Here is a 23433-nt window from a genome sequence, read left to right as displayed (position 1 = left end):
GGGCGCGCACTATCCATCGGCAGCCAATAATTGGCCATAATAATTAGCAAGTTTGATTTTTGCATAATCCCTTTTCACTTCCTCTAGCAATCAAGATTGACCATGACAACACATTCATTCCCCACATAATACAACAGAATGAAACCTCTCAGGCATATCCTTTGTCAAAACTATAAGCGCTAATGAACTTTTTGTACTAAAATATTGCATGTAATTCAAAAGCCTTTTTTAAAATCCTACTTCAAAGGTTACTTTGTTACAGTGATATTTTTTCAAATATATTATATTTTTTGGCGGGGAGGAGGGGGATTCAAGGCACCTTCCATTCCAACCACATAAACACATTTTTCACATTAGTTTTAGATTTCTTCTTCAGTAGAACAGTCCATTAATGAAAATAAAGGCAAGATGCTAACTGCTGATGGTAATTAATACATCCCTTGTGAAGCAGTTTTGTGCTTTGTTTTCTAATTTACTAAATGTGTCTTGCAAATTAGCACTCTTTGCAAGTAAAATGCTCTAATCCACGATGGTGAGAAAACACGTTCTCTGAATAGACAAGGGAGCTCCTGTCTCATAACTACAGCAGATGTGAAGGTGCCGAAAGAAAGCGAATGCAACTTTTCCAAATGCATGCAGTCAGCACTTTGGCATCCTATTCACCCCTCTTGTTAAACAGAAGGAAAGGGATTTTCAAACAAAATCCATTCAGGGAACGATATCAAAGAAGTTCAAGGCTCTTAGCCTTTTTTTTTTTGGCCGGCTTTGCTATTATAATGCTTTGCCTATATCTCCTTGGTTCTTTGTCATTAATAATTGGTTCTTTGTTAATAATTTCCTTCATTTGGATCAGTATAATCTTAGTGCTCATAATTTCCTTATGTTGTTCATGGATATCATATAATACCTGAATGTTACATTGGTATTCCGTCTCAAATTATTTGGTTAAATCAGATGTGTATTTATGTGAGTGAGGGTTTTGATAGCTACAATCTATGTGCTTGGAATGGCTAGGGCACCCGACTAAGACAAATGAAATGATCCAGTTAATACATTTATCCATGAAGGATGGTGAATACAGGTTTTTTAAATCCAGAATACATTATACGGCATAGAGGTCACCCCAGGAGCATGTTTAGAAAAAGCGAGAAATACAATGCATGTATATTTTGCCCCACCCTCGGCCTCCCATACAAATAGCAGACACAGAGTATTTAGTCAGTTTTAGCATGTGTACTTTGCAGCTGCTAACTTTCAAAGGGAAAACAATGCATGTGGTCAATGAACTATGAAGGTTGTTCATGACTGAAAACAATAATCAATTAATAATGATGTAAACTGTGGCTACAAAGCTGTAAGGAAGAGAATAATCCTTAGCGGTTAGAGATGGAAAGAGAATTAGCTTTTCCTCTTTCCTGTGTCAAATTCCTAGGATAGTTCCTACAAATATTGCTAAGGAAAATTTAATATAAATATCAACCTGTACATTATTTTGAAAATTATACAATTCAATGAAATTAAATAGAAAGATACTACCAAAATGCCTTATAATTCTTTCATTAATGGATATGAGTGACAAAGACAGAGCATATGGATGATGGAGCTGATATTAAAAGGAAAAGAGCTTATGACTTCACAGTTGATAAGGATGAAATTTAACTTTGCAAGGTCTCAAAGATTTCAGTAGTTTCATAAAAGCTCTGTATGTTTGCAGGAGAAACTGACATCCATTCATTGAATGATGTACCAGAGATTTTTAAAGCTTCTGATAAGGTCCCGGTATCCTCTAATGTGGTTCTGGGTTTGCACCTAGTGGGGGCTACCAAAGGTTAGGAAAAGTGTAGAAAAGGACTTAAAGAACATTATAGAACCTATGCAATGTATTATTATTTGGAGTAAATCAGTGAAGATTTTAATGCTGTGTTTTATTCAGATGTTGTGTTTACTACTCATAAGGCAATCTGAACTCTTGTAAAAAATCTCCAACTTCTACCTCTGGTATGTGTTCAAAAAAATTAACATTGACACTAATAATAATAATAATAATAATAACAATTGCTTTTGCCACATAGATATAAGATGATTGTCACATATGTTATTTTTCTCTAACAGTACAAAGACATTTTGGAAGGCTGGGGAAGGAGTACTCCAGTTTCCTGCAGCTGGTTTTTCAAAATTCTGCAACAACTATGTGGCAAAATATGCATAATTTGGCATAAAGATTCACACGACTGTGCTAAAAAGGTCACTTTTTTATTGAAGTCCTTTCATATTATTTTTATTGCACAACCAGAGTGGAGGAGTAGCCTAATGGTTAGAGCAGTGGGCTTATGAACACGGAGACTAGGGTTCAAGTCCTGCTGTTGTTCCTTGTGACCTTGGACAAGTCCCTTTACCCTCCATTGCCTCAGGTACAAACTTAGGCCTGGATTCACCATTCTTTCCTGTGAAAACGGGGGGCTGTGAAAGCCTGCAGCCTTTGCACAACTGTAGTGTGCTGGCTTTTGCACTGAATAGCGACACCATAAAAGGTGTAGTTATTTGGCATGCTACTGCAGATGAATGTTAGTAACATTATTGCTGGCAGGGAAAACACGGCCTCCCCTCCCCTTAATTTGCATCATATTGCATGCAAAAAGGCTCTTTTCACATGCAAAATGGCCTTATTGAGTGCGTTAGGGCCCTAACGCACATGATAAGGGTTTAGAAAACAACCCCCTTAGATTGTAAGCCCTCTGGCGATAGAGAAATACCTATAGTACCTGAATGTAATCCGCTTTGAAGTGTGAAAGTGGAATATAAATCTAAAATTTATATATATATATTTAATCTATAGACACATACAAAGTTTACTAAGTAAATCTTCAAATATTAGCATCAAATATTTATCAATAAATTACAAACTTAACTGTGAAATGTGACATTTGTTTTGAATTAAAATATAGTCTGACCATCCTTTTTATATTTTCTTGTGAAAGTTCTTGTCATCTTTCCAAGTATATGAGGTTATGTATGCTTAAAATACCCTCAACATCAGTAATTTGTCATTCTGTTATTGCACAGAAAGATAAGTGAGTATAAAATGGACACATGGTAACAGACACAAAAAGGGACTGAATAATCACAAATTTGAAACTTTTAAGCAGTGGAGCCAGTCATCAAGGCTTCTATGAATTGAACTGTATGCCCTGGCTACCAGCTGGTGGACACCAGCATTTGCAGACTTCAAAAAAACATCCGGTTCTTTGTAGATGGCATATAGTTGGCCATATATGCAGAAGAAGCAAGTACCTTTCTTCAAAGATAAAATTCTTCTGAAAGGGCCACTCCGTCCAGGAATTATATCAAAATCATCTTTGACTTGATATGAGATATTTGAGGGATCAAACATTCTGACTGTTTTCTCTGTCCATATCAACTTCATCTCTGCCCTCCTGTTCCCTTCAGGTCGGGGGGGGGGGGGGGGGAGAGCTGGTTTAGAAAGCAGAGTGCCTCTTTTTTCCTCTGCTCTATCTACTTCAGCTTTAGTCTCAGTCTCAACACCCACTTCCCCCATATACACACACACTTCTCCTGTCCCCTTCAGCTTGCTTGCCAGGAGGGGCAGGAGCAGGAAGCAGATAGATAGCTGAGACTGAAGGCAGCACCCTATAGCTTTCTTCAGATGATTTCATTAGGAGATGGGGGAGCAACAGGCTGGACTGTGCAGCATGTTATAAATTATGAAGTGACAGGCTAATTATGTTGTTTTCCCCATGACTGCAAAATTGTGGGGGCATACCAACACTGGATTAATCTTTAACACTGAATAAAAAATATGATGATATGATTAAATTTCTCTCTCTCCAGCACTTTAATCTTTGAGGCTTGAATACGTGCATTGTTAATTTTCGGTCATGATTTTGCTACTAGTTTGATTATTTTTAAATGATTAAACATAAGTGCTCTGGTGCTTGTTCTTTGGTAGTTGCTACAAAGTCCTCTTCAGTGAGCCTTATGGATTGTTTTGTCATGTGACTTAGCAAACTGGCTGAGGTGGCCCCCGACATTGGAAGGAACCTATGAACTGCCAGAATCATCTTCTTACTCTGATCAATCATTCAACTCTAATTATTTTCCTTCTGACAAAATGCTGAAATCAATCTTAGGACTTGCTTTCCTAAGAGATGCTGCCTAACTGGTTGGTCTACTGTATGTAGGTACCTTCATTTTCAGTTTTTATTTTATTTTTCTTGGGAATTTCAATCTTATAACAAAATAAGGCTTGGATTTATCAAAATGCACTAAATATCGGATGCGATAAGAAAAGGGGCATGTTTTATGGTAATAGGCGGTTTATCACAAAGTGTGCTATCTTAGTGCTTTGGATAGGTATTAGCGCAAACTTTTATTAGTGATAACTTTTTTGCACTTTGTGATAAGTGTCAGAATTGTTGTATTTCCTACCTACAATATATGTGTGAGAGAGAGAGAGAGAGAGAGAGAGAGAGAGAGAGAGAGAGAGAGAGAGAGAGAGAGAGAGAGAGAGAGAGAGAGAGAGAGAGAGAGAGAGAGAGAGAGAGAGAGAGAGAGAGAGAGAGAGAGAGAGAGAGAGAGAGAGAGAGAGAGACCTCATACTAGGTAGGTATTTATACCTCTATAGGAGGCCCACCAAGTTACTCGAGGTGAGGTTTAGGTATTAGTGTAGCAGTTAGGGGCCACTTTGACATTCAGAGTGCGATGTACGAACAGAACAGTGCACTCTTGTGAAGATTTGATGACCTTTGGAGTGAGGAAACTCACCCAAAGATGAGATTTGTGCAATGTTCTCTCAACCTAGCTTGATGTTACCCAGGTAGAGAGTCCATCAATAGGATTTATGTAATAATTGAAGAGGATCATGTGACCAATTACACAGAGAGAGAACTAGACTAATAGACTGAACATAAACAAATAACCTCATGGTGTAATTTTGGCCCGCGGAGAGACGCTGCTACTCGCTCCGCACCCCTCCCATCCTTAAGTAAGGACCGCGGCAGGAACCTAGCCGCGGCCCTGGATGATGATGTCAACTCAGCTACAGTATTTAAGCTCAGACTCCGCTTCCTAGCATTGCCTTTTCAACAGGTCTCCTCGCTGGTTGAGTACTCGTTGCCTCCTAGAGTTTCGTCTCATCTCTGTGTTCCTGTTCCTCATTGTTCCTGGTTACTGTCTCCTTGTCGTACCATGCTTCATATCTTGGATTGACTACATAGACTTTGACTTTGCTTTATCTGACTTCACCATTGACTCCAAGCCCGGACCCCTGCTTCGCCTGACTATGCTACTGCCTATCTCCAGACCCAGACCTCTGCTTCGCCTGACTACGCCATTGACTCTCTCCAAGCCCGGACCCCTGCTTCGCCTGACTATGCTACTGCCTATCTCCAGACCCAGACCTCTGCTTCGCCTGACTACGCCAATGACTCTCTCTAAGCCTGGACCCCTGCTTTGCCTGACTACGCTACTGCCTATCTCCAGACCCAGACCTCTGCTTCTCCTGACTACGCAATTGCCTATCTCCAGACCCAGACTTCTGTTTTGCCTGACTACGGTCTTGTCTATCTCCATGATCAGACCTCAGCATTGTTTACCACTGCCTTTGGATTGCCACCAGCCCTGACTCAAGCCTGCTCTTTGACGCCTCTCCAGCTTACTCCCTAGATATGGTTTATTCAGGCTTTGGCCTGCTGTTGCTTGAGCACCCCCTGTCTGCCTCTATTCCATTGGCGCCCAAGTTTCCAGGACATTACCTAGTCCACAGTAAGACTGTGCCATCTCTCACTTGCTGTCTCTGGGCTGAACCAACTCTTATTTCGACTATACACTGAGGCCCACCTAAGTCCTGCCGGCCCCGGCACCCAAAAGCTCAAACCGCGGGGAACGAAGGCTGGTATAGGTGAAGCTCCAGTGGCCTCTGTCTATCAGCCCACTCCGCCTACCAATGGTGGGGACCCCGCAGGTCCTTACCTATGGGTTGCATCAACCCTACCTCGGGCCAAGGGTCCACCTCCGATGCAACAGTTTTTGTGTGTAAAAGTAGCATATTTCATAGCAGTTTTCAAAAGTCCATTTACACATGTAAAGCCTTTTGAAAAATCAGCCCTATGGAATGAATTTTGAAAAGAATTATGCACATAAAAGTTGCAATTTTCAGAAACTCAATTTTACACGTGTAAATCCTTTTGAAAATAACCTTCATAATGTTGATTTTTAGAAATACCATGTAAATGATTTTCCCACTCCAACTCTTCACCCTTTCCCTGAAACTCCTCTTTTTGGGTGTAAAAATAAACATATAAATTTGTAGAGTTTGTAGAGTTTTATATACCGTTATTCGGTAGAGCCATCATAACGGTTTACAAAATATGCAATTAGCATAAAAAATATGCAATTAGCATACAATCAAATGGAGTTAACATGGTAGTTGGGAACAGTAGAGTATTGTGAACAGTAAACATTTTTCTTAGTATTTGAATAACAGAATAGTGAGGAGAACATTTTCAATGAACTTAATGAATCAAGTGAGAGAGCAGGGAGGGGTGAAAAAGGAGGGTACATCAGGAGAGCATGAAGAGGAGGATTATGCTTGCGAGTTATGCTCAGACTTTTATGCGCACAACCTCCCTGGAAATTTTCAAAAACTCATTTATGCATGTAAAACACAGTTTTACACATGCAAATCCTTTTGAAAATTTAGCCCTGTGTGAAAAAAATAGCAGGCTTAAATCTAACCAGTTAAATTTAGGTCATTTCTTTGTCACAAAACTACTAAGCTTGTTTCAGCTTTAGCCCCTAGATTCATCAAAATGCGTTATAAATGCATTGATAACACCTGCATTAAGAAAAAGGGGTGTATTTAGGGAAATTTTACAATTATTGCACCATGTGGTAACTTACTGATTTGCAGGAGTAAACTTTGTGAATGCTGCAATAATCCCTATTTTTGAGAGAGAGAGAGAGAGAGAGAGAGAATGAGAGAGAGAACACCTATCTAGAAGGCACTCATAATAGTGAAGTATTTATATCTCTATAGGAGGGCCATCTAATAGGTCGAGGTCAGATGTTGGTGGTGGTTTAGAGTTTAGGGGCTGGTTTTGCATATAGAGTGATATGTATGAACAGCACAGTACACCTTGGTGAAGACTTGACATCATTTGGAGGCTGATCCAATACAGTGTTCTCAGCTGAGCGCACTGTATAACCCATAGTTGGACACGGGTTGTATATGTGATAACTAATCTCCTTATGCAGTAAGGGGATTAGCGCCTCTACAATGCTTGTCTACTGTGGAGTGAATCTCATAGCGCTCATCACACGCAAATGCATGTGAATGTTATTAGGTATTCACTCCCAATGCAAAACACAAAATGTGCATCTAGGACACACATTTAGTGATCAGAAATTAACGCCTGCCTGGAGCAGGCGTTAATAGCTGAGTGTTTTTAAAACTAGTACAGAAAAGCAGAAAAAACTACTTTTCTGTACTGTCTCCTACTTAATTTTGTTGCAATATTAAGTAGAAGGAAAAACAACTAAATAAACTTAAAAAAAAAAGTTAAAAAAGACACAGGCAGTTGGGTGCAGGAAACAGACACTCAAATGACAAGCATCTGTTTCCTGAACCCCCTGGCTGTGCGGCTGTATGGCTGTACAGTGTTTAGGTAAACCAATGCTGATAAACTCAGCGTCGGTTTTCCTAAGTGGCGGACGGCCAAAACCGATCAGGTTCTCATCAGCAAGGAGGTGCTAGGGGAGCTTGCGAGCCCCTAGCACCTCCTTGCTAACGTGACCCCTTAATTTAAATAATGCAAGGTGCCCCCAGGGGTGCATAATTATTGCATTGGCCCCTTGGAGCGAGGAAAGTCTCACAAAGATGACATTTATTTCTACTATGTTCTCTTGCCCTAGCTTGATGGACTCTACCAGTAAGCTATGGTGAGATAACGTAGTACAAAATTTCATCTTTGTAAGACTTTCCTCACTCCAAACGATGTCAAAACTTCATCAAGGTGTACTGTGCTTTTCGTACATCTCACTCTACATGCGAAACTGGCCCCTAAACCCTAAACCACCACTAACACCTCACCTTGACCTATTAGATGGCCCTCCTATAGAGATATAAATAGGTACATACAGTGAGACCTTCCCCAGAGGTGCTCTTTCTCTCTCCCCACTCCACTCCACTCTATTTCCCCTCCCTTCTCCACCCAAAGCCCAGAAATGGCCAAAATGCAATTCTAAAAATGTATCACAAATTGCTTTATGGCCATTTCAAGCATATGACACAGCCTAACTCCAGGAAAAAAGGTGTAGTTATTTCCAGCGTTAAAACCGTGCAATAGCATGTGTTATGCTATTGCACGGTGTGATATTGCCCCTCTTTTAACTAAATCCCACTAAATCTCACCTAATACCCCTCCAAAAAAAATTGCATTTGCGCCGTGCATTATTGTTTATAATGCATGTGTTATGGCATTAATGCATGCATTAACGTGTCATCATGTGCATTAACGCCATAACACATTCTGATGAATGACCCTATAAATTTGTCTAAAGACAACTGGTTAAAATCAACCGACTATCTTTGCTACTTAGCAGCTCCTTGAAAATTAATCCCATAATGATTTAAACTATTGAAGGCTGACTGCAAGTAAGAAATGTTTCAATTGTTATGTTTTCTTCTTCTAGGATGCCGTGGGATGTGGGATAATATTACCTGTTGGATGCCTGCTGTTGTTGGTAAAGTCGTATTTGTCCGTTGCCCAGCATTGTTCAGAATTATAAATTCTGAAGACGGTAAGGGAAACCTGTTTTTTTCATATTTTCACTAGTAATATGTATTGTTACTGTAATGTGGTATAGTTTGTATAACTAGAAATGATAATGAGTGGTAGTATGCTTTGTTAAAAACAACCAGTGATGTACTGAATGCACTTGAAAGGAAGCTTAGTTTGTTTTCAAAATATTAGAGTGGATTACTGAAGACAAGGGTTGCTAGCTGGCTCCATATTCTCGGGATGGGTTGATTGAGGCTTGGTTTTACCACATCGCATGCTTGGATTGTAGTTTCTTCCTAATTACAGTTGAAGTATAGTTGGCAGAGAAGGGAGAGATGGGGGTAATGCCGAGCTTCTTCTTGTAACTTTTACATTTGGCCTTGCTATTGTAAGTGCTGGGCCATTGTTATGTCTTCTCAGTGTTCTCTGTCTCCAATTGTTGTTGCAAATACATGAATAATAGCCAAAGGTCCATGTTAGTCCTAGGGATCTGCACACCTCCCAGAGCCTGCAGTTCAGACAATGTTGACAATTGCTCTTTCACTGGCATCAGCATACTCAGCAGGTTTCCAGCTTCTTTCATCTTCCATCTCTGGAATTGTCACAGAAGTCCATCTTCAGCAAATAGAGTTGGACCTGAAGGTCTTTAATTATTAGATACAGTGTGATACCTCAGATTTGTCCAAATCTCTTGGATTTCCCCCTAATCATAATTTGCCACCATTGCAAGGAAAAGGTAGTAGAGAAAGAGAACTGCAGAGAGGGAAAAATAAGGAAAAAACTGGACAGAGAAGATTTGGCATATAAGTATCGATTTTCTGCTTGGACCCAGTTTAGATTTATAGCATTGAAGGATGTGCCAGAATTACTTACTCAATTAAAGTCATTATATTGCTACCTTGACCCCTGTCCATTTTAGATAATACAAACCAATGCAGGCAGAGACACATGGATTTCTGGATCAGATGGTAAACACATCACTTGCTAAAGGGTGTGTGTCTGAGATGTTTAACAAAGGACAGTTCATCCCATTACAAATTTATCTAAGCTAGGGAAGCCATTAGAGAAATGGGTACTAATTAGGGATGTGCAGAGGGACCGCATACGTTACATTCTGTATTTGTATTCTTCGGGGGGCAGATTCGTTGCATTCAGCAAGGGGGTCCCCGATCCGTTCATGCATTCCATTCTTATTCATTTCCCGGCTAAAATTTAATTAACTACAACCCCCCACTCTCCTGACCCCCCCAAGACTTGCCAAAACTCCCTGGTGATCCAGCGGGGGTCTGGGAGCCATCTACTGCACTCACGCCGTCGGCTGCCGGTATTCAAAATGGAGCCGATAGCCTTTGCCCTTACTATGTCACAGGGGCTACCGCTGCCACTGGTCGGCCCCTGTCACATGGTAGGAGTACAAGATTGCCTCTGTCACATGGTAGGAGTACAAGATTGCTCCTACCATATGACAGGGGCCGACCAATGGCACCGGTAGCCCCTGTGACATAGTAAGGGCAAAAGCTATCGGTGCCATTTTGAATACCGGCAGCCGATGGCGTGAGTGCAGTAAATGGCTGCTGGACTCCCGCTGGACCACCAGGGAGTTTTGGCAAGTCTTGGGGGGGTCAGGAGAGTGGGAGGTTTGTTTAAATTCTCTCCTTTATACAGCCAAATAATTTGGTGAAGATTTGTTGTATTTGTGGGAAATCGCGATAAGTTTCGTGACGCAACAAATACAATGAATATGGCCCTATACATTGCGGATTGCCAATACGTTGCAAACGAATGCACACTCCTAGTACTAATGCAGCTGTGCAGATGGAAGATTTTCTGGAGGAGAATGACATACTTGACAAATATCAGTTTGGCCTCAGACTAAGCACAGAGCAGTTATTGGTGTTTTTCGTACATTCCATATGGTAGGAAATAGGAAATAGATGATGGGTCTTCAGTGCTACTTATTCGGTTAGATGTGACCACTGCATTTGATACAGTGAATATAAAATCCTACTACAATGCTTGCAAGCAATAGGGTTATGATCATACTTGCCTGGTTTGCTTATTTGTCAGATTATAAGCAACAGGTGAGAAAAGGAGAGATGTGCTCATGCTGGTAGCGCATTAAAATCATGAATGCCTCAAGGTTCCACATTATTGTCAGTTTTATTTACCAACCTTCTCTGACCCCTGTGGACTATTCTAAAGGCCTTATGAGTTGTATATTATATCTATGCCAACAATATACAATTTATATTTGGTGTAATCCAGGTGGTAGTGTACCTATAGATCATTCCAGGCATTACCTTGCTGGTGTGATGGGATGACTGATGAGAAATAGGTTGGTTTTAAATATAAAGAAAACAGATTGGCAGACATGACCCAGTGGTCAATATGCCTCATTTGGAAATTGACAACTGTACAATTCCAATAGTGTCTGAAGCTAAAATCCTTGGTATAATGTAAGCCAATAAACTGAGTTTAAAACCTCAAATTAAGACCCCATTGTGATGACCAATTTAGGAGGAATGTAGGCACAAATTGTGAAGGGAGGGAGCATTGTACATCAAAAAGGACATAGGGATGGAAGGAGGAGGGGTGATGGGGTGGGGAACAGGGTTAAAGGAAGGGGGGCCATGTATAATAGAGGTAGAGTTGAGAGGGCTCTGTGTGCTGCTTATGGCCTTTAATAGGCTGACATGAGGCCTGCAGAGCTTGCTTTACAGCCAGACCTACCTCTCATACATCTTTCCACCCACCTGAATGGTAGGTAAAGAAAAGGGATAGTGGCTCCATCATAGCATAAAAGAAGGGGCATCATGGGCGGCCAGTTATGGCATCTTGCATATTGTGTTAAGCCAATTGCAGGCATTTGTAGCCATAGATGGGACCATTTGCAGTGCTAACATACTTTCAGCATCTGGAACATTGCTCACTGCTTTGATGGAGTGAACCGATTGTGCTAGCAGTAGATCCCTAATGCCAGCTGGTCTTTCAAGGACCAGAGTACTGGGATAATTGTCAATTATAGCCTGTATGCTTAATTAGGCCTCATACCTGGACATGTCTTTATGACCAAGTCCGGGATAGCCAGCTAGTACTGTATGTTTTGTTGTCAAATTATGCAGCTGGCCACCCCAAGAAAGTATTGCATGCCATTGCCTTGTACCTTTGCAATATTATTCTGTATGTATGCTCTGTTATGGTGCATCAGGCCTGGGCCCAGGGCTCCGAGGCTCAGGCATCAGGACCTAGCCTCCAGGCTGAGTCCTGGCATCGGGTCTGGGTCTGGGCTGAGGCCCTAGTATTGGGACCCGACCTCTGAGCAGGGCCGTAGTCTTGGGCCACGGTCCTGGCTCTAGCTTAGACCAAGACCCAGGTGTTCTGGGCCTAAGTACTGCGTCTGCATCTGGGCTGAGGCTCCAGGATCAGGTCCCCGCCTCTGGGCCAGGTTGTAGCATCGGGCTCTAGCCAAAGCCGAGGCTCCAGTGTAGGGACTCGGCCTCCAGGCTGAGTCATGGCATCAGAAATCCAACAAGTCCCTGGCATCAGGACCCAGCCACTGTCCTGGGCCATGGCATCTGGTCTGGGCCTTTGTATCGAGCCTCAGCCTGCACCCGGCATTCGGCCTGGGGGGTGGGCCAGGGTTCTCAAGTTGGGATACAGCCTTCAGGCCGAGTCAATGCATCTGACCTGGGCTCGGGCTTCAGCCTAGGCTGAGGCCCAGGCATCGAATTCTGGCATCGGGCCTGGTCCCGGGCTGCAGCCAAGGCATCAGCCTTGTGTAGTCTGAAGCCAAGGTCACGGCAAACTACTCCGTCTTTGGTAGGGATGTGCAGGCAAAAAATGTTCGTTGCGTATGTGATACGTATTCATGGGGGGTCAATTCATTTCATGCGGAAGTATGGAGAATTCAATAAGTTGTCGATCTGTAAATACGTTACTTCTAAATTAACTACAACCCCCCCACCCTCCTGACCCCCCCAAGACTTATCAAAACTCCCTGGTGGTCCAGCGGGGAGTCAGGAAACCATCGCTGCACTCGATTGCCGGTTTCATCACGGCGCCGATAGCCTGTGTCACAGGGGCTACCGGTGCCATTAGTCAGTCCCTATCACATGGTCACCGGCGCCATCTTGTGCTCCTACCATGTGACAGGGACTGACCAATGGCACCAGTAGCCCCTGTGACATAGTATGGGCAAAGGCTATCGGCACCATTTTGAGTCCTGGCGTCGGATGGCAGGTCGCTCCGGGACCCCCGTTGGGCCCACAGGGACTTTTGGCCAGCTTGGGGGGGCCTCCTGACCCCCACAAGACTTGCCAAAAGTCCAGCGGGGGTCCAGGAGCGACCTCCTTTCACGCCGGCCGGCCGATCCCAATATTCAAAATGGCGCCGATCACCTTTGCCCTCACTATGACGGTGATCGGCGCCATTTTGAGTATTGGCATCGGACGGCGATTTTGAGTCTCAAAATGGCGCCGATCGCCGTCATAGTGAGGGCAAAGGCGATCGGCGCCATTTTGAGTATTGGGATCGGGCGGCCGGTGTGAAAGGAGGTCGTTCCCGGACCCCCGCTGGACTTTTGGCAAGTCTTGTGGGGGTCAGGAGGCCCTCCCAAGCTGGCCAAAAGTCCCTGTGGGTCCAACGGGGGTCCCGGAGCGACCTGCCATCCGACGCCAGGACTCAAAATGGCGCCGATAACCTTTGCCCATACTATGTCACAGGGGCTACCGTTGCCATTGGTCAGCCCCTGTCACATGGTTGGAGCACAAGATGGCGCCGGTGATCATGTGATAGGGACTGACCAATGGCACCGGTAGCCCCTGTGACACAGGCTATCGGCGCCGTGATGAAACCGGCAAACGAGTGTAGCGATGGCTTCCTGACTCCCTGCTGGACCACCAGGGAGTTTTGGTAAGTCTTGGGGGGTCAGGAGGGTGGGGGGGGGGTTAAATTTTTATTTAGGAGGCCGAATAAAACAGAAATCTGTTAAATACGTGGGGGGTCGCGATGCGTTTCGCCTCCCCACGTATTTAACAGATAGCAAAAAATAAGTTGCGGATTACTAATACGTGAAAACGGATGCACACCTCTAGTCTTTGGCCTATCCAAGGCCTTGCAGTTGGATCTGCGCTGGACTGGATAAGTGGAGGCCAGGAAGGATCCTGGCCCTGGCATTTTTCTGGGTGGGAGGGATGGATGATGGTGATGGGAGGCCTTGGGAAGGCACATTTTATTTTTTTGGTTTATTTTTTCTTTTGGTTATTTTTTATGTTTGGTTTGAGTTTTTTTTTCATATGAATGAAACAAATCAAATTCAATGAACTGAAATTTGTGGGGAGAAATCCTCCCAAAAACGAACCGAAATATGAAAATTAATTTTTTATCCCTGCACACCCCTAATATGCATATTGTTTTGTGGCTAGTTGGATAATGTACAGATAATATTATTGTTCAAACACATACACAGGGTTGTCATTTTTATTACCTGGGGGAGGGAGAGGGGTTATGTATTTCGCACATATGGGATTTTTCTTTTACACAGGTTGAGGCAATGGCAAAATCTGTTTCTTTAAAATTAAGACTGGTGTGGCAGCTGAAAAATGAGATATCAGATTGAGCTTTAAGAACGATTATTCAGGCTTTGGTTATGTGTAAAACTGATTTATTGCAATGCCCTGCATTTGGGCTTACTAATGGCTATGATGCAAGTGCTCCAACTAGTCCAAAACACATCTCCCAGGAATCAAATATCATGAGCAAGTAACTCCTGTTTTGCAATAAATACAGAGAAATTGTAATGAGGGTTACACAAACGAATTCACAAAGAAACTTCATTTTGCTTTTAGGAAGAGCTGCAAATCATTTTATGTCAAAACCACCAATGGCAGTTAGATAACTCACAAGTTATCTGGCTTAATGCTGACTTTTCAATATTTTCCCCAATATTATGCAGCAATATTTTAGACGGATAATTCATTATCTGTCTAAAATTCAGCTGCATAATGTGAGGGCATTCCTGGGATGGTTTGGGGAGAAGTCATGTAATTAAGCTAACTTAGCTGATTTTTTAACTTTAACTGGCTGAGTTTGCCGGATAACGTTAGTCTTGCCTCAGAGCAGGTCTAAGGCTATTCAGCACACATAGCATGGCAGGATAACCTATCACTTAACCAGATATCTTCAAAAGATATCGGTTAAGTGGCATTCCTATGATTATATTAATGAAAAACAAAAACTTGACCGCAGGACTCCCAGTCCAATTCCCATCCCTCCCACCATAAATTTTTAAAACCCTCGCTGGCTGAGCGCCCCCCCCCCCCCGCTCCAAACCCCTCCAAAGGTGAACTAAAGATGAAATTGCTGCTGGCCCTTACCCATGCCTCTTCCTGCCAAAAATATGGGTTCCTCACCCCCTACCCCCACCCTCTCATGCAAACCACCCCTCTTCCCCCCCAAAGCCCCCCCCCCCCCCCGGTATCCAAATCGTGCCCCATTTGGAGGTCTTATTACAGTGCAGTGCTAAGTTCTTCCAGTGTTGCTCTGGGCAGCCACCTTGGAAGACTGCGCTGTCAGCTTAACTGTTCCATGGCTGGTCAGAGCAGTACTGGCAGCGGCCTTGATTGGTTCGTAACGCGATGTTGGGGCTGCAACTGGGGGTATGATTCAGGTAACTGGTGGGAGGGAGAGCTTAAGGGGAGGAGAGGGTCGGTTGCATTTGGGGGGGGGGGTGAGGGGGATAAGGGGTGAGAAGCCCATATTTTTATTTTACTATTTGCCGGGGGAGTGGGTGGTGAGGAGAGGGCTGGCGGCAATATTTTCTTTTAGTTCCCCTTTGGAAGGATTTGATCAGGCGGGTCCTTGGCCAGCAAGGATTTTAAAGTTTTACGGTGGGGTTGGGAATCGGGCCAAGAGGCCCGCAATTACATTTTTTTTTTTTTTTTTAATAAACACATACACAAGATAGGATAACTGCCTGATCAGGTTTATAGTTATCTGGCTACAGTTAATCAGGGATATTCAATGGGACATTTATCCCTCAGAATATCCAGGGCAAGTGATCTGGCTAACTGATCAGCCAGATCACTTGTCTGCTCACTGGCTTACTGAATATTGGGTCCCAAATGTTTTTGAACACATTTCCTCTATTTCTAAAGCCTGTTGGTAAGTTTTCACGTAAAAAACTACTTTAAAAGGCCCATACTGCTTTTCCTGTTGTGGATTATGGCTGTTAAATTTGAAAAACAGCTTTGCCCTCCCCTAACTTTTTTTTTAGTCCAGTGGTTCCCAAACCTGCCCTGGAGGAACCCCAGCCAAAGGATATTCACAGTGGATATGAATAATTTGCATATGCACGCGATAGAGGCAGTGCTTGTAAATCTCTCTCATGCATATTCATTGCAGATATGCTGAAAACCCGACTGACCTGGGAGTCTCCCAGGACAGGTTTAGGAAACCCTGTTCTAGTCTAAGTCAGCTATTATTTATGTGTTCAGTTCAAATATACACCAAGTGTTTGAATTTAGCTATTTTTTTCAATGCATATTTCAAAGACTTTGCAAATTTTGGTATTGACTGAATACTTTATACTATATTGCACAACTGAAAGACCACACAGACAATGAAGGTGAGAATTATAGGCATTCACTAGTGGAATTCCTCAGCATCTAAGCATCATTTGCAGTTGTCACTTTCCTTAAATCTGTTATTCTAATTTGACAAGTGAACAGTAGGTGAGAGTAGGAAGGAGAATTAATGAATTACTGGCAGAACAAAGAGTTTAGCACTGTTAGATAACATTAGCACATTACCAAGCAGTGTTAGCTTCAACCTTTTGTTCTAGCTAATATGCAGATTTTTGGTCCTGGAAACATCTGAATCTATTTCAGATTATGATATTTTAACTGCTATAACATAATGTTATCCAGAAGTGTTGTGTAGGTACTTCTGATTGGTCATATCTGAAAAAGTGGGCCTTCGTTGATCCCCTAAATATATATCGCGAGTATATATCCACTTCCATCTTTTGCAAATAAATGACCCAGATATTCCAGCAAGATATATTTAGTAAAACATACCATCCAACTCACCCTCATATCAAGGGAGAAAGATACATTTTAGCATACATTTTCAAAGACTTATTTGATATTCATGCAGATAGAAAACAGGTTGTGTGGTAGGCTATCTGAATCTGCTGAAGTGGATTTTCAGTCACCTAAATGAAAGCACACATCTGTGTAATGCACAGATGTTCAGCTGCAGTAAAAAGAGTCATTCAGGGGATGGGATGGAGTTGTAACTTTATCAACAGTGAAAACTACCAGTATATATAAAGGATTTTTTTTTTTTTTTGTAACTGTCTGCATTGGTAGAAAGTCCAGAGGTACTTTTCACGTGCAGAGTTTAGCCCACTAAATCTACGCACACATATTCCAGCAAGATATATTTAGTAAAACATACCATCCAACTCACCCTCATATCAAGAGAGAAAGTTGCATTTTAGGATATTCGTACTTGTTAATGTATGCATACAAAATTATGCAAAGGTATACACATAATTCCAAACTCCAGCCTCATCGTGCCTACAAAAACACCTCTTCACAATGCAGGTAATAGTATGCACATACCGGCTCCATGCACATAATTTTAAATGCATATCAGGAGGGTGATTTTTTAAAATGCCCATTTCTACAGGTAAAATGCTGGTTTACCTGCAGAAATGACATTGGAAATTACTCTTCCTAATTTAAAAAAGGTATGCATGCAGTCAACATGAATAGTTTGTCTTCATTTGAATTAATATGGGTACTTTTTATTCACCTAACAACTCTATCTTTTACCACAAGCTATTAAGTGTCTTGTGATAAAAATCAGGATGGTTTGTGCAGGCTGAAAGGTACATGTGTGCTTTTTTTTATTGATAGACACCTTAATGTAAATTTCCCTTTTGGGGAACAATTTTCCTACCACACACAACGGGACATAATCTGCGGGTATTTTTTTTCTGCAGACTTTCCAGCAATTCTGAAACTAAGAGTGGGCACATGCAGTCACTTTGAACATGCTGTGGGTATAAAGGGACCAGGGAACATTTGCACCTGCTTTTTCTGAGAGTATGCATTTCATAGAAAATAACATGATGGTATAATCTATGCACTTTGTTTTCCTCCCCATCTAAGCAAGCTGCTGGGAATACCTCATCTGAATGTAGCTTAAAGTATGCATCTTGAAGAGCAACAGATATTTTAACTGGAGTGAGGGAGGTCAACTTTCAGAAAACCAATTAACTCATATAGTAATTTTCTATTACTCATGTAAATGGATTTGAAAATTGTCTTCTTTAAGAATAGATTACTCTTTTATAAACATCATATGCTTTGGCAAATATATAGTAAATGATATTGCCTTCTCTTGTAATGCATTAGTTCTTCTCATTTTTGAATGTTATTTTTCTGACTAAAAAATGCATTATTTATCATTAAAGGTGAATTTTAAAAGCCTAAAGTGTGCAAAAAATTAAGGGATGTGTTGTGATCTTACTCGTGAAGCTCTTCCCGCGAGCAGGCCCCCACTTACCGCCTGAGCTGCTGCCGACTGTCTCCGCGGTGGGCCGCCGCACACCTGCTTCTCTGCGGCCTAGGCCGCCTCTGGTCCATGCTGCTGCCACGGATGTCCTTCCCGAGCAGCAGGGAACCACTCCTGATGCCGCCCTCCATGGTAGGAGGGCCGCCGCTGTCTCCTTCCATCTTCCGTGGCTAGGGTTGCTGCCTTGGTCTTCGCGGCCTGGTGCCACCCCAGGACGCCCTCATCTTCGCAGCTTCGAGGCTCCACCGCTGACTCCACCTTCAGCAGGGGACGACGTTGCCAGGATGCCTTCAGGCAGCAGGAAGCTGCCGCTGCCTCCTATGTGGCCTGTGCGCCGCCAACAGGACCTCTGCCTGCTTCCTCCTTCTGCGCAGAGGCCGCCACTGTCCGTGTTCTTTTGTTCTCTTCCTGGTCCTTTCTAGGCACTGGCGCGCGCCTCTTCTTTCTATTTAAAGGGCCAGCGGTGGGAAAAGCCCGCAGCCCCACCAGAAGTCTTCATCAGTCGACTTCCTGCATCAGCCCTATAAAAGGGCTCAGTTCCTGTTCCTCGGCGCCTTCGGACTCCATGGATGTCCATGTTCTTCTGTGCCGGTCCAGGTCCTCCGTGGTCTTCACATGTCTTGATGGCTCATCATTCTATGTTCCTGGTCTCCTTGTCCTGATGCTCCTGGTCTTGTCCTTCATTGGAGTTCCTTCACTGCCTGTTCCAAGTTCTGATGTTCCAAGTTCTGAGTGTTCCAAGTGTTCCAATTTCTGAGTCTTCAAGTTCCAAGTTCTGAGTCTTCTGAGTTCCAAGTCTGCCAGCTGAGCTCTTCGAGTCCTCCAGATGGCTATACCAAGGATAAATCTGTATGGATCCGGATCCTGTTTCCGGTCATTGGAGTCTCATTTGGTTGGATTCCCTTCTGGTGCTTTGGCACCAGAAGGGCTCCAGCGTGGTCTGTGACCAGCCTTCCTAGGTTGTGTAGGGTGCATAAGCGGACAGGGTGGTCCACGACCAGCCCACGGGCAGCGTAGGGCACCCTGAGGGACAATGCCCACCTGTACCTTCCAAGTTCTCATCCGAGACCTTCCAAGTTCCAAGTCCTTGTCTTGTTCCTGTCCTCAGCCTCCGTCTGGTCTCACGCACTCATCATTCCCAAGCGGTCTGAAAGAGCTTTTGAGTGGCCGGAGGGCTACTTTTATGACAGCATTGCGTTGCTGTGTCACACTGGTGCGTGTAGGTCCAGTGGAGGGCTGATTCTGCTTGGTGCCTGTTCCAAGTTCCTTGCTTCATTTCCCAGTCTTGCTTTGTTCCTGCTCCACCCATGCTTGCATGTCTCACCTCCCACGGTGTGCCTTGGGGCTCCTCCCTGAGCTGCACTGTGGTCCAGGGGCTCACGCTCTCCCATGAGGTAGTGACTGCGCCTGTTTCAGGATCCATAGCCCATGGTCTGCAACAGGTTCCATAGCCCTCGGTCACAACAGGATACATGAATATGTTGGGTGCCAAGCAGATTTTAAAAGCCACTGCGATATGTTCATACATGCCGCTGCATGCACAAATGAAAAGTTTCCAAAATTGGGCGGGGTGTGGGCTTGATCTGGGCAGAGCATGGGCAATAGGAAAATTGTACATAAATACTTATGCACATTGGCATGTGCTAGGGTCCCCTTCCGTGTATCTTTTCTTCTGCTATGAATGATGTGTACCTAATAAAACAAAAAAAAAATCTAAGCAGATCAGCAGGGTTTGAAAGGTCTGGGCTAATGAGAGAAAGGAGACTATTAAGCTAGGAGGGTTTGGAAGTCCTATGCCTTAACTGGGTGAACTGGGAACAAACTGGGAACACTGGTAATGGCATTGGCGCTCATGCATACAAAAATCCCCACTCTTACGTGGCAGAAGCAACATTTGCACACACAGGCACGCACCCACTTAAAATTGGCGCACATGTATGCACGGTTCAGGCTATTTTATAACATTGCGCGCATATACACGGTTATGTTTTAAAATAGCCGCGCCCTTGGGCTTTGCTAACAACTTTGCTACATGTGAAAGTAAAATATTGTTTCATTATTTTCTCCTTTAACAGTTTCTGTCATTACTGCCATGCACCCTTACACCAGCATTCCTCATCAAGAAACACTTTTCGTCCTCAGAACTGAAAAGGTATCTGGTTTGAGATGCAATCTCAGTGAAACTTGTTAGTCAGCATTCTTCCCTACCTGCTGGGCCTGAGCATCACCTCTGCATTGTTTCCAGGTGCACCCTGGACCCAATGAACGGAGGAATTGAACCTGGATCCCCTGGGCTGTGTCCTGAGCCACAGCACCAGTCTAGGAGGAAAATGCTTGAGTTAATTAAGTCCACTCTATGCATATGCATATATTAAATTTGAGGTGATATGTACAACTCAGATGGAATACAGTTGAATCATTTGAAAAAAAGTAAAATGAAAAGAGAACATTTTATTTTGCCCACGTAAGAGGCTTTTTTTTTTTAAATCTGGAGTTGGTTCAAATCTCATGACGCAATTATTCAGAATAGGACTTGATTGTGAACACGAGTCCTTTGAATGTAGATGCTGTCTAATTGGCATAATGTTTTTTATATCTTGGAAACTACTAATCAATAAGAGTGGGAAATGGGCATTAGAATAATTGGTGCTTATGTGCATTCATTTGAGTATCCTGTTTTTTTTCTCCTTTTTTTTGGGTGAAGAATAATAGCATTGTAACTAATAGAATATTTCTTTTAGCGCAGTGGTGGTGCTGCTTTTTGGAGCAGAAAGGACTGGTTCCATTTCTTATGAGGACAACTTAATATTCACAGGAACCAAGCATTTTTCAAGAGAACTATTGAATATGCATAAGCATCGTGCAAGTACTTTCTACATAAAGATAGCGCTTTTTAACACTCTTGTCTTCATAGGCAAGCATGATGCACTGGAGAATGATGATTCCACCATAGTGGACATCTCGCAAAGTATCTTTTCCTCTTTCAATTTGACACCATCAATAGGAATTGAATTGACTCTCTGCATTTTAGGAACTAGTATTTCTTTATATCAATTTCCTATTAATTTAATCAAGAAGTCATTGCTATGTCTTTCAAAATGTTTGGCTTCTATTGTGACTAGCAACAGGTTTAATGGATACATTGTAATTTTGTTTAAAAAAATCATAAATCTGTCTAATCTTAAAGCATAGAGTCTTTAAATCCAACTGTGGGTAGTCATAACCATTCAATATCAAATTCCATTTGTGACTAAAGTCATCAAAAAGGTTGTGGGTATTACTTTTGTTTCAACCTCAGCAATTAGATTTTGTGATGGCATAGTCAGCTGCAGGTGTGACTCCACAGCCAAGAGCAGGTAGTGCATAGACAGGATGAGATGGGCAGGTTCTAACTAGAAAAGGAACAGGCCAACGATGGCCACTTTCACCTCAGGTTGAACTCTCAGCTGCTGGTAGTCAGCAGGATTTGGACAGGAACAACATGGAATTCAAGGTATACTATGACAATGGAAAACCAAAACCTGGAGACATGAAGGTTCTCACAGAAGCAGGGCACGATCACAGTGGGAAAATCTGGAGACATGAAGGTGTGTACAAACGTAGTGTAGAATCACTACAGGAGAACTGGATACACAAAACAAACATGGATCAAATAGGAAAACACTGGATTTTCAATAACATTAAGCTAAATAACAATGATCTGGTTGGGGTGTCACTTAAACAGCACAAACCTCAACGAACGAACCTCAACGAACTCTGAGATCACAAAATAAAGGTCTCCTCTCAATCCCAACATTACAAACTTCTCACTTGTCGCAAACAAGAGAAAGAGTGCTGTCTATAGTGGGTCTTGAACTATGGAATTCTATGCCTAGAGACTACGAACCACAACAGACAAAAACAATTCTAACAGGATCTGAAAACATGGTTGTTCCAAAACATATATAACATAACATAAACTGTCTGATTACATAATCTCATAATAAAATAAACTATCTGATTTCTCAAATCCATAATATCTAAATAACAAACTCCAAAAGAATGATCTCCACAGAAATTATAGTTATGAAACCTATTGTAGGAATAGACTTTTTCACAGGACAAGCAGGATGGTAGTTTCCAGAACTTTGACTGGCCACTACTGGGCATGCCCAGCATGGCACTAACCCTGCAGCCAGCAGGGGTCCTCCTTCAGTCTTCTTTTTTCCACGCAGCAGTAGCCTCGTGGTTTAGGAGCTCTGAAGAGATTCCTGACAGGACTTTTTCTCACGGAGTTAATTAAACTTAAATTGCCCCAGAGGGGTCCCTCCTCTAACTTTTCTCAGGCCGCAGTACTCCGGTAAGTTTTTACCCGTTTTCTGTCGATTACTGTTGATTTGGCCCTCGCGGCCTACTGGCCGTCGATCGTACCGCGGCTCAATTTTTTTCTATGGCCATAGCGTCGGGGTTTCATTGGTGCCCAGACTGTACTCACACCATGTCTATCACAGACCCTCATGGAGTCTGTGTACTGTGTTTAGGTCGTGAGCATGATGTCCTGGCTTGCACCAAATGTGCCCTCATGACACCAAAAGGTTGCAAAGCCAGAATGGAGAAGATGGGACTCCTCTGCCGTGCTCACACCCCGACGCCGTCCATCGCATCGACGTCATCAGAACCGGCATCGTCGAAGTCGCACCAGCATCGACCTCCGTCCGGTGACTGTCCACCATCGACGTCTTCACGGCCATCGACTCCCATTACTCCCCTCAAGATCAAGGGGATCGTTGGGAGAAACATCGCCATCGGCATCGTAAGTCTCGGACCGTTGAGGGAGCGAAATCATCGACCTCGCCACCGTCCGAGCCACCATCGAAGAAGCCCCATCCAGAAATGGGATTGACCATTCATGCAACCGGGACATCAAGGCCACCCTCACCCGATCAGGGTTTGGAAGTCGCAATTCCGCCTGTAAAGGTGGTCCCTCTGATTGTGCCTCCGCCTCCCTCTTCCATCATGAGCCGGGGCTGCTTGCTCCAGGTCTCTGGGAAGAACTGGATCAGCTGGTCCAGGA

The 23433-nt window shown here is 43.2% G+C and overlaps 1 protein-coding gene across 1 annotated transcript in view; it reads left to right on the top strand.

Moving 5' to 3' along the window:
* The window catches only part of ADCYAP1R1 (ADCYAP receptor type I), a 596453-nt gene that overhangs the window by 246915 nt on the left and 326105 nt on the right, over positions 1 to 23433 (top strand). Inside the window, exon 4 of the mRNA XM_029588349.1 lies at positions 8710 to 8817. Within this exon, the coding sequence (XP_029444209.1) occupies positions 8710 to 8817 (108 nt within the window). The remainder of the gene's footprint in view (positions 1 to 8709; positions 8818 to 23433) is intronic.

The sequence above is a fragment of the Rhinatrema bivittatum genome, chromosome 2 (genome assembly GCF_901001135.1).
Source record: "Rhinatrema bivittatum chromosome 2, aRhiBiv1.1, whole genome shotgun sequence".
In the NCBI taxonomy this organism is placed as follows: domain Eukaryota; kingdom Metazoa; phylum Chordata; class Amphibia; order Gymnophiona; family Rhinatrematidae; genus Rhinatrema; species Rhinatrema bivittatum.
The sequence above is the reverse complement of the archived record's forward strand: the minus strand, read 5'-3'. Positions and strand labels throughout refer to the sequence as shown.